Genomic DNA, 11,274 nt, shown 5'->3' with positions numbered 1-11,274 from the left:
CTGAAGGCACACGGGCCGATCTCCATGGACAATCAGCCTGAGCTTTGCTCTTCTCACATTATTGCTACTCGATATAATGCGTCACTGTTTCATAACTGTCTTCTGCCTTAATACAAAAAAAACAGTCTCCTTGTTTTGCTTTTCTTTTGCTCACCATTCCCTTGCTCTGCTGCCTCTCTGCTTCTCACCTGGCTTGTTAATGACCACGCTCGGTCACATGTAGCTAAGGCCTTTGCTCCCTCATGAGCTCAGATCTTTTCCTTTGATCCTGCAGTGAATCCAGACCAAGAGTGGAGGCAAGCTGCAGCTGGAAACCAGAATCAGACAGATTTTTTTTTTCAAGAGTTCACACTGGGGTATGTAAAATTGCCTAAGCAATTTTACCGGTCTGTATACTGAAAACCCTTTCCCAGCCCAGTCACGAAAATCAAGTGATACCTCAGTTGCCTGGTGAAAAATTGCTCGTGTTGGCTAAGAAACAAGGTCTGATTACCCATAGTTTCGTGACAACTGCAGGAATGTATCTATTGATCCAGAGCTCCCCCCATAGCAAACCCAGATGGGTTTAACAAGTGCTCATGGTTAACAAGTCAGACTGAGCTGCTCAGCATCAGGAAGCAGCAGAAGCAGAGGCTCTGCAAGGTGAGCTGAGAGCAGTGCCCTCACTGACAAGGGGACAGGCCCACAGTACCCAAAGAAGGTGAGCAGAGCACATCCACTTGATGGCAGCAAGGGCCTGAGCTTAAGTGCAGCTCCTGAGCTGGGGGCAGATGGCAGAACAAGAGCATGCAGGCCAGGAAGGCTGGAGTCATGAAACTGGGCATGTGGAAATGTGCTTGTAGCTAACCTGTAGCAGGGGGGAAAGTCTCTCTGAACATCTCGGTTGTAGCTACAGAGGCTGGCCTCTCTCCAGCAAAGTCCGGCAGGCACTTTCACTACGAACAGTGTTGCATGGCATGCCTGAATCTCCCCCAGCACAAAGGTGTCTTATCTGGGGAGCATGTTTTGAACATGAGGCTTCCAATGCTACAGCAAGTCATCATCTCCTTCCAGTCCCTGGCACTGGTGGTTTATTTGTTTGCTGCAGAACGTAAAAGGTACTTTTATTGACTGGTAAACTTAAATCCAATTGTTTTCTGTGTGAAACAAAACTCACTGTGCACACTGCCCTCTCCTTCCCCCACAGTCTTTATGTGTTTATCAAATCACTGCAGTGCTAGCAAGAAGCGTAACAAGCACCGTTCCATGCTGGTTCTGGTGAATACCCGCAGAGGCACTGAGCACTGTCCTCTGCCACTGACTGGGAAAGGGCAGCACTTCCCGTCTTACTGACGCATCAGAGAATTTGCAGGATTAGACTCTTATGAAGTATAATTATTATAATTATTCACAAATGTCATTGAGATCAACCTGTGATTGCTGCTCTATTTCACTCTGAAATGAGGTAAGGATGGCATATAAATGTGAACCCTGGAATGCTTCCCTGTTACTCCAGTCTCACTCATGCAGAGTTTCTTTAGAACTTCCAAAGACACGTAAGCGGTCACTGCATTGGTGAGTTTAGCACTGCCCAGCATCAAACAGACGAGTGACCTAACGAACCAACAAAAAGCACCGGTCTTACTCCCATGCACTTAGACTGCTGCCCCCAAAGGCAGCTAGTTTCACCATGCTGCAAGGCTGGGTCACGAACACCCACTGGAGAGAAAACACCCAAATGGAAGTACCAGAAGATGAATTTTTTTCATTGTGTCCAGCTGAGCCAAGACAGTGTTCATTTATATCCTATATGGGAAAATGGATACAAGGAAGAGAGAGAGTCTAAAGACTTAGCCTGGAAACTTAAGATTAGTGGTAAGGAGAAATTTGCCACAAGGGGAAAGGCTGAGCATTCAGTGCTATCCTCCACCTGCGTTCTCCTCCATCCATCAGGCTACTGAATGGGGCAGAGGTGCTCTGGCAGCTGTCAGTTATTTCCTCTTCTTCCCCCTTTTAGCACCACACTCTCAGTCTTAGGGCAAATGAGCTCAGCATACAGCCCTGGGCATCTTCTGCCTTTTAAAAGGAGTGATAAAAGAAGCATCCACCAAGATCTTTCTAGGGATTCCTAAAGCTTTGGTAGATGAGTAATACCCAATTCATATTTAGCCCAGCTTTCTATAGAAATATGATTGCACATTGCTTATCTCCACCTAATCATTTTTCAACATGCTCCCTAATTGCAATTCATTTTGTTAGGAGGTGAGTGGAAAAAGGCTCAAAGTTGACCGTTTTCCTACATACACAGCACAAACAGGCAGCTAGGAAAAGGGGAGAGACCATGTAGCCACTCCGCTGTTGAGAAGGATGCGCAGTGCACGCAGGCTGTAGTAGGCACCTGAGAATCCATGCAGGAAAGCATTTGTTAAAAGATCTGTACTGTAGGGAAAATTTCAAGCCAAGCCTCTGTCAGTGGGGAGGCACAAGGCCAAAGAAGCCAGGAGTCACTTGTGTCACTGTTCACTTATTTCCCAGCTGTTTTCTAAATCACTCTGCCCTGAAAGGCTGCAGTGACCTGGATGCTCAAGTTCTGCCTAAGCACCCTGTTACGCAGGTAAACACTTCACTAGAACACAGCTCGACTGAAGGGACCTTTCATTTCGGAAGGCAGGTTCACACAAGAACGATCTACGTGGCCAAGGCACAGAGGGAATCCTAAGCATTAGAGCTGCATCTTTAACGTTCACAGCCAGAATCACTAAACAACCCCTTCATCCAAGCAGTCTCTGCTGCTGTGTGCTATTAAAAAAATCATTTTGACCACTTCTAAGAAATGAGCCTTCAAGTGCTGAAGTAGCAATGCTTAGGACAAAAGCAAACGCTCTCTACAGACCACAGAGCCAACTATTAAACTTGCTCTGAAAATTTTATCTTTTTACAGGAGTAAAATCAGTAAATCAGCCATCTTTCTTACTGTTACCAGAAAACATATTAGTCCCACCAATTCACAGATTCAAGTGAAAGACTGCTTGAACGACCTATATTATAGTGTCCTGTTTGCTCTGCTACAGAGGAAATATAGATACGATTTTTTTTTTAATTTCCCCAGTACAACCAATTCAGCAGTGGAGCAGTTAAACAAAGACTCTGTACCACAGTTATATTTCTGCTAGCATGAAATAAATAATGATGTATGATAGTATGGCTCTTTTAAACAGGTTATTATCCATGTAATTGTTATTTTACAAAGATTAATAATTGTAACAAACTCTGCAGGTCAGACATTACCACAGGATGAGTGACTCTGACAATAAGCAGTGATCACTGCATTTAGTCAAATTGCTTAATTGAAGCTAATTTCAGTCAATGACCTTAACAAATAGCAATTTCCCTTTAATATGACAGAACGAATGATTTCTCATCTGAGGCACAGACTTCCTTTCCATTTCCTTTCCTTCAGGACCTAACTTTGAAACAAAAGCTCCAAACTGTCCTTTTATCCCAAGAATCGAAGGGTTTTGTGTAGAGAACACTAACCTAGGAAGTTTTTGAATTTGTTCACATAACGGATTTTAAAAATCAGCTATTGAGTATAGATTCTATATCTTGGAAATCAGAATACTAAGGCCATCCCATCTTGACACTAGTGGGACTACAGCAGACTTCAAAGATTCTGCAAGTTACAGAATCTTCAGGGGAAAATGCAGCAAGCAAAGTTCCTTTGTACTGGCCTCCTGGCCTGAAGCACTTCATGCCCTTCCTTTGGTATCTTCATCTCTGCAGTCGTGTTCTTTCCCATACAATCCACTGCTCCCTCCAAGCCCCCCAGCTGCAGTAGGAAAATAGGACTTGGACTGAACCATGTATTTCACCTACCTACTTTCTGATTAAACAGCAGCCCTCCTCAGCCACATTTAGTTTGAGATAAATAGATCCAAAGTAACAATCCATAACCCATAATTCTGACTAATTTTGCCAGGGACCATCAGACATGCAACACATGACACTAATTGGGAAGAAGACACCTTGAACTTGTGGTGGAGAGTACTAGAAGATGGACCAACACACTGAAGGTCAGAACACATTCTCCTTTCTACAGCTGGGTCACTTTTCAGAAGATGAGCTCTCCAGTGAAGCAAGGGAATGGACTGAAAGGACTAAAAGTCAGCACTGATTCCCTTAAAACATCTCACTAGCCTACACCATGACTAGAATTAAGTGGCTCAAAGGGGCTGTTTAGTGCTAAACAAAACATGTTCATTTTCCTAAGTGGGCCCTGATAGGTGACACAAAGCACTTAAAGATCTACCAGCCAAGACTATTTGTCTCCTTTCTACAAAGCCCCTGGCATGACTATACAGTTTAAAGCAGTGACAAGAGCAATTTGACAACTTAACAAGCATATTAGCAAAAACACTGACTGTGATTCACTTTTATTTGCATGGGTGTGACAACAGAAAGAAATATAGTAAGAAGTCTGTTTTCATTCTGTACAGGCATTTGAAATCAGCATTTTCATTAGGATAATATTTTTGTGAGTCTGTTCTCAATTAACGTATCACCAGTTCTAACCCAAAGACACCTTTTATTAACGTAGAAAAGGTTTAACCCAATTTAAATTAAGTTTCTGCACAACATCAAGATGTAAACAAAAGAGAAAAGATATCTTGGAGGAAGACTTGTCAACAGTTGAAGTAATAACTAAGACAGCAGAGAAGATATCAAACAAATAGAAATTGAGTCAATGCCAGCAGCAGCTAAATGCCTAGGTTCAACTGAACAAAGCACTTCCTTCACTCGCCTGCTGTGCAGTATTCTGCCCAGTTCCAAATTTGCTCTCTTTTGCACTCTAAGGATGTTTCTTCCACTCTCTGCTCATTAGTGCTTTATCTGTGGCACTAGCACAAATTTTGGAGTTAAACTAATCAACCATCCTTCTGATTTTATCCATGGAAACCACAACAAATGAGAGTCTCAGCATTGCTTCTCAAACAATGTAGCCATATCAGAATGTCAAGTATCTTGTTAAGCGGTTAACTTCTTGACTCCATCTCCACCTTTAAATTCTGTCTTTTTTTGTATTTCTGCCAGCATGTTAGAAAACCTAATGGAGAACATGGAAAACATAGTATTAACTCACATACAATTAACTTAAGTGAGGCTACAAGACTTCTAGGGTGGGGGGGAAGCATGGATAAAATCTTAGAAAATACATTTTGCTAGAAAATTCAGTCATGACCTTAAGGTCCTATATTAACTAATATACTTGCAGAGTCGCAAACTAGAATATTGTGTTCACTGACATGTTGAACATAGTGATTGTTATTTACACGGATGGCAAACAATTACGCACTGCACTAATAAACAGAGTCTTTGAGATTCTCTTCCTACTCAGCCGACTTTTCAGAGACAAGCTCTTAGGCAACCTCTGTAACATTAATTACCGGCATTTAGTCATGACAGTAGCCCAGGAACAACATTCTCCAGATAAAATAAACTACTGGAGTTCAGGAAGTCAAATGGAGCTCAATTTTGTCAACTGACACAGGCTCTTGAATTTATAGTTTTCTAAATGAAAATTATTTTTTCGTAAAGTTGTACCAGCAAACTCCACCAGGAAATTTTCTTTCCAGTATAGTTTAAACCAGTTTTTAAAAAATAAAGAACTATATTAGCAAAAGACACTCTTATTTTTAGTAACTGCACCATGCATGGGTTTCTGCTAAGACAGAGACTGCAGTAAAGGTTGCAATATTTCTTTTTCTTTTTTAGAATACCCTTCCTGGTTTAGCTATACCTGCAGAAATTCATATAGATTAGATTATTTTATAAAGAATAAGCATAATCTATTTTAGAAAGTTCCTTATCTCAACTTTCTAAAATAGATTATGCTTAACAAAACTAACACAATAAAAATAAAAGCATATCACTTAATTATGACCAAGGTCTACACAGTTGTAGAAATTTTGAAATTTCTCTTTGCATAGAGGTTGATATTATATCAGAATGAAAACCAACTGCCAAGACTAATGTAGATATGATCATATGCTTATGACATATATGTAAGACTAATTTGTAACAGCTTCTTTAGCACCTAAATGTCAGGAATATCAGTTTTCATTTCCTCTTCCGCACTTGTTGGAAAAATCTTGGGATGTGATATGTCAAGATACTAAACCTTACTAACAACATAAAAGGATAAGAGTGAAACCAAATAAAAGTTTTTTTTTTTTAACCCAAGCAATATAATGTGCAATTTTGCTCATAAAGTTATAGCCAATATAAATCAAAACCACAATACAACAAATACAGCAAAAGGCTTTTTCCAAATCCAACTGAAAAAAAACCCTGAAAGCTCCTAATTCAGATTAATGTGAAATGGGTCAAATGCCAAGGGAGGCAAGATGAATGGGGCACAGTCACAGGGCCTGTATATGCTGATAAAAAGATGAAGTGATAGAATAATAAATGGATGTCAACATTATCACTCTTTATATTGCTGTACCAAAACTGATGGATTTGATTGCTGTCTGTAGCTGGATTATTTTTCATCTCAAAGAAATATGACTAATCATGTCTCATGGCCTGCTTGAATAATTGAGATTTTCTATGTTTCTAAATACCAAGTGTTAGAAATCATGCTCATAGTTAATATTTAAAAAACATTGGCTATCCATGATGCAGGTTTGAAAAATTTGTGAATTTTTTGTAAAATTTGTCACAGAACAGCAACAGTTCACTTTAACGACTCAATAAATGGCTATGAACGGCCTTTTTACATTATCTGATATGGATTCAGACCAAGCAGAAAACGGGGGGGGGGGGGGGGGGGGAGGGGAGGGGGCAAGAGAGGGGAAACATCTGACTGAGAGATGCTAAACATGCACAAGTCCTATTTCATTAGCATCCCTGAAAGTCAGTTCAAAATTCTTGCTGAAAACAGTCACAATTAGAGAACATTTTAAAAATCTTTTATTAAAATAGTCTATATAATTCTCACATCCCAGATGAACAACACAGAAGTTCATTAAAGGGATCACTTTTAAAAGCAACCTCATGAAAACCATTGCCTAGCTAAAATTAAATTGAATTGTATCAAATGCACCTGTAAGTTGCTCATTGCCACAACACCTGAGAATCATTTTTGTCTTCTATGTACCGTAAGACAAAATTATTCCTTGTAGACTTTGTCTGTTTTCTCTCACTGATATGTAGGGGAGAACAGGTCCCAAGAACAGTTTGAGGACTGAAGTCAGGAATTCTGTATCTTAAGAAAAGATCCCTTTTTATCCCTTATGGTACTTTATAGAAAGTACTAGTAATTATCCAATAAGAGAAATCTAATCACTGAAAGCATCCTGTCATCTATACCTTTAACAGTGTACAATATATAAAAACAGTATGTTTCAAATTACAGGATCAAGATTGTTTAAGAGACATTAAAGTGCAGCCATTCACATTAACCATATGTATAGACTGAGTATCATAAACAGTTTTTTTCTGTTTGCCTGGTAAATTATGGTTACAGTAATCCTTCTCTTGATTTGTGTTCTCCTCTGTCTCATTCTCTTTTATATCACTTGTTGAATCCCCTGGAATACAGAAAGGCTTTCCTGACTCCACTCACTAACTTCTTTGCTTGTCAACTGTTCAGGTGCCCACTTATCTTCCATTTAACATCTTACTGGCCTCACAGCAAAAACCTGGAGTGAATTCAAAATTCCTTTCTATCTGCCCCAAAAAGAATGCTTCTCTGCTGTTTATAGCGCATGAACAGGGATTTGCCTCAAGAGAGTTGCGTTTCTTGCCTTGTGAGAGCAAAATTGATAGCAAAAGTCACAGGAGATAGCATATTTCCTCTACAAGTTTAACCTCTGCTACATCTATGTAGTTACGACATGCAGGAGCTACCAACACGTTCTCTTGAGTCAACTTCCTGACTTGTCTTTCAAACCAAGAGATGAACATTCTGAGTGTGCATGAAAAGGCTGACAGACAGTACTCTTCTAAAAATAGCCACATGGAGTGTCTAGGATAAATAAATAAGACTCTCAGTGTTCCGTATCAGCTCTCCTTTGCATCTTGTTTGTTAACAAGAGAGAAACATAACTGCAAGTACTACAAAATCACGCAGATAAACAAAAATCAAGGTGGATTGCATTTGCTGCCTATTTTCTATGACCATCTGTAACAGTTTTGAATTAAAACCTTAGTTGCTATGGTATTAGCCTTGTTTTTGCATTTGGCAGAATAAGATTACAGCATATCTTCCCAAAATATACTGAATAAAACAACCTATGTCAAGCTTTTCAGATATTTTTAGACTGTGCAGTAGGATAAATACTGCAAGATTATTTTTCCAGTTCATATTCTGAGTCTATTCATACTTTAAGAAGGTATCACAGAAAATGCTCCCATCACAGAATACTTTCAATAACGGGTAAATCTAGCATACGCTGTCATCACTCTGCAATTAAAATGTAATAACAGATGAGAATTTTGGTGAAATCAGAATTATCTGGGAGCATAAATGATTCTGGGAGGGAAACCATGTCTTACAGTCCTTCATACAGCATTACCTGAAGAAAGTTACAGCACTCATCCCAAAGCAGTTTGATTCTGAGAAATGGTGAGCACTCCACTCCAACACATGTATCATTGACAACAGTCAGTGCTCCACACATCTCAGGATCATGTCCTTAAAAAGGACAAACAAAAAATATTTGCTCAAATTGTTGCAAAAAATCTATTACATCACATTACAGAAGATTCACTTTTTCTTAAAAAAAAATGTATCTGATAAATTTTAAAAACATGAAACAGATTAACAACAAACAAGTGTTTGGAAATCAAAGAACGGGGTAATAATACCAAATAAGAAGACATCATTTTCTGCAGAAATACTTCTGTATATCTAATTGCTGAAAAAGTCAATGGCATGAATTGATTTGTCAGTCATGCAGACACACTGACACATAACATACCTTATAAATATCACTCACTCAATAGAGAAATTTAAGTGTCTGCAGGACTAGAACCCAGATAAAATAATTTAGGTGAACGGAACATAACTGTAATTGCGGTAGTGCATGATAGAGTGAAATTAGGCAATTACATATTCAGAAAGGGATGTCTCAGAACAAAGTTGTTCAATGCACAGATCTCTAGTTCCTCCCATTTCTAGTATCTGATTTTTGAGAACTGCATCTCTTGCTCAGTTGATTAAAGCAAGAATAAAAAAGTATTTTTCCCCACGTTCCATTATCAGTTTCATTATCACAGTCTCCATCAGTTAGACTGACACTGATTTAGCAGTGGCTTCTTTCATCTTAGCCTCTGCAACTCGATCTTTTCACCTTCAAACATCACTTCACAGTAAATGTGTCTGTGCTTTTCCTTACATTGGGCTAGGCCTGGCATTTATATCAAATGCTGCTGTAGTCAGAGCCACGGGCAACAAAGGCTGCTGCTTCCCACTCCACTGTAAAGAAGGTAATTGTTCCAAAGAACCCCACAACCACCATGATCAGGAGTTGCCACTGCAGGAGGAAGTAGTTGCTGTAGAAATATGCAACTGCAGCACAGATAGACTGAGAGAGGGGAAAAAAAGAAAAAAAGAAAAAAAAAAAAGGAAAGGTTAGCAGTGGAAATATAGTCTAGCATCACTATATAAGGATTATCAAACTGACATAAGCTGTCTTGATAATATGTTTCTTCAGTAGATGTACAGTTTTAAAACTTTGTTATATTCCAACAAGTGTCTTGACATCACACACAACAGATTTAGTTTTTGTTATTTAAATGATGTTCACTGTAGAAAATGAACACCTACACTCAGAAGCATTTATTGCATCAAACGAAATTCTCTGGTATTTAAAAACAGTTAGTCTGGAAACAACACAGCCAAAGCATGAGCGGAATTTAAGACAAAATCTAGATAATCTTTTTTCAGTTTTATACCATCACAAACAGTTCAATATTAAAATAGCTAGGTGTTCTGACGAGCATCATTGCTTACTTGCAAGCCATCCTTTTTAAGGATAAAATATTCATTAGATCACACATAGCATAAAGAATCTTTATATTCAATGTCTATCTCATAAGTTATTACACATAATCCATAAAGATATAAAATGTAGCACTGCATGAAACTCACTGAAAATTAAAAATTTTTGAAGGAAGCAACTGTGATCTATTAAAACAGACAAACTCTAAACTCTGCTCCCAGCACTAGCTTACTATGATGAGACCATGCACAAACAATTTTAACACTTTGTACACATTTTTTCTACTGATGAACTTTCACTGACACAGGTCTTAACCTGAAAGTACCAAACAAGGCGAATCCCTGTAAGTGAAACAATCTGTCCAGGACACAACAGTTGCATTTGTATTACATGAAGGACTTTTTATCCAGTCTTCAACCAGTAAAAGCATATTTATTTGGAGACTATGATGATTTTAAAAAAGATAAGTAACAATTTCATTCTTATGTCTACATACTAGCAACTGCCAGCAACAAGTCTGGCACCAAGCTATAGAATTTAGCTAATGCTACCTGAAAACTTCTTTTCCTCCTGTGAATAATAATAATTAAAAAACAGGTTCTTATCCTTTGCAAAAACAGCAGAATTAATTTTCCTGAGCTCATTAAAAAATAGTATTTTAATAATATACCAATAAACATACATTCAAAAGGCTGTGGGAGATAATACCTGAACAAACTTAAATATAGCAAAGGCAGGAGCGCTGTCTTCTGAATAAAGGAATCCCAGAATACTGAGGAGTTGCGTGTTAAAGCAGCTGTCTCCCAGGCCCAACAGAAAGCTGCAGAAAACGGCCACCTCTTTGCTGAAGAAGAAAGAGGAATCAAATCTAAAAGTCATTTGTTCAAACAGCCTACACAGCTATTCATTAAATAACACTCTACCCCCATAAACTATTGTAGTCAGATTTGTTTGGAAACAAAGAACAGGAGAAAGTTACCAAATTTTAAATTTCAACAAGAAAGAACTGTGAAGATTTGGCTGACAGGCAGAATAGTTTCATTGGATTTTAAATCCTGGAATGTTAAAACTTCTGCTACTGGTACCTGCAGTCAACTCTATGCTGAATTAAAGCTGCTAAAAGAACTCATTGTGCTTGGAGCCATGAAGCCCACAAGGCAGTGATCCAAAGCTGACAGACTTGCATAGTGAGTTCATAAAAACTGTAGGAGTATGACAGAAAGACAGACCCATTCATATTGCAGAAAAATGTACATACTGCAAATACTACAGTTTGCAAAATAGTCAT

The 11,274-nt window shown here is 38.6% G+C and overlaps 1 protein-coding gene across 4 annotated transcripts in view; it reads right to left on the bottom strand.

The window, feature by feature from the left end:
- Positions 1–4,404: 4,404 nt before the first annotated feature.
- The window catches only part of MFSD11 (major facilitator superfamily domain containing 11), a 25,523-nt gene continuing 18,653 nt past the window's right edge, over positions 4,405–11,274 (bottom strand). For 2 of the 4 annotated variants that reach the window (XM_062592132.1, XM_062592130.1), the window contains 3 exons: positions 10,695–10,830; positions 9,381–9,569; positions 8,037–8,677 (listed from right to left, as the gene is read on the bottom strand). In XM_062592132.1, the coding sequence (XP_062448116.1) occupies positions 9,405–9,569; positions 10,695–10,830 (301 nt within the window). In that variant the 3' untranslated portion in view covers positions 8,037–8,677; positions 9,381–9,404. Of the gene's footprint in view, positions 5,084–8,036; positions 8,678–9,380; positions 9,570–10,694; positions 10,831–11,274 lie in introns of those variants that run through there. The other 2 variants (XR_009960374.1, XM_062592131.1) reach the window with 2 other exon arrangements.

The sequence above is a fragment of the Rhea pennata genome, chromosome 19 (genome assembly GCF_028389875.1).
Source record: "Rhea pennata isolate bPtePen1 chromosome 19, bPtePen1.pri, whole genome shotgun sequence".
NCBI lineage: Eukaryota > Metazoa > Chordata > Aves > Rheiformes > Rheidae > Rhea > Rhea pennata.
Note: the sequence above shows the minus strand (reverse complement) of the source record. Positions and strands in the feature narration are given on the sequence as shown.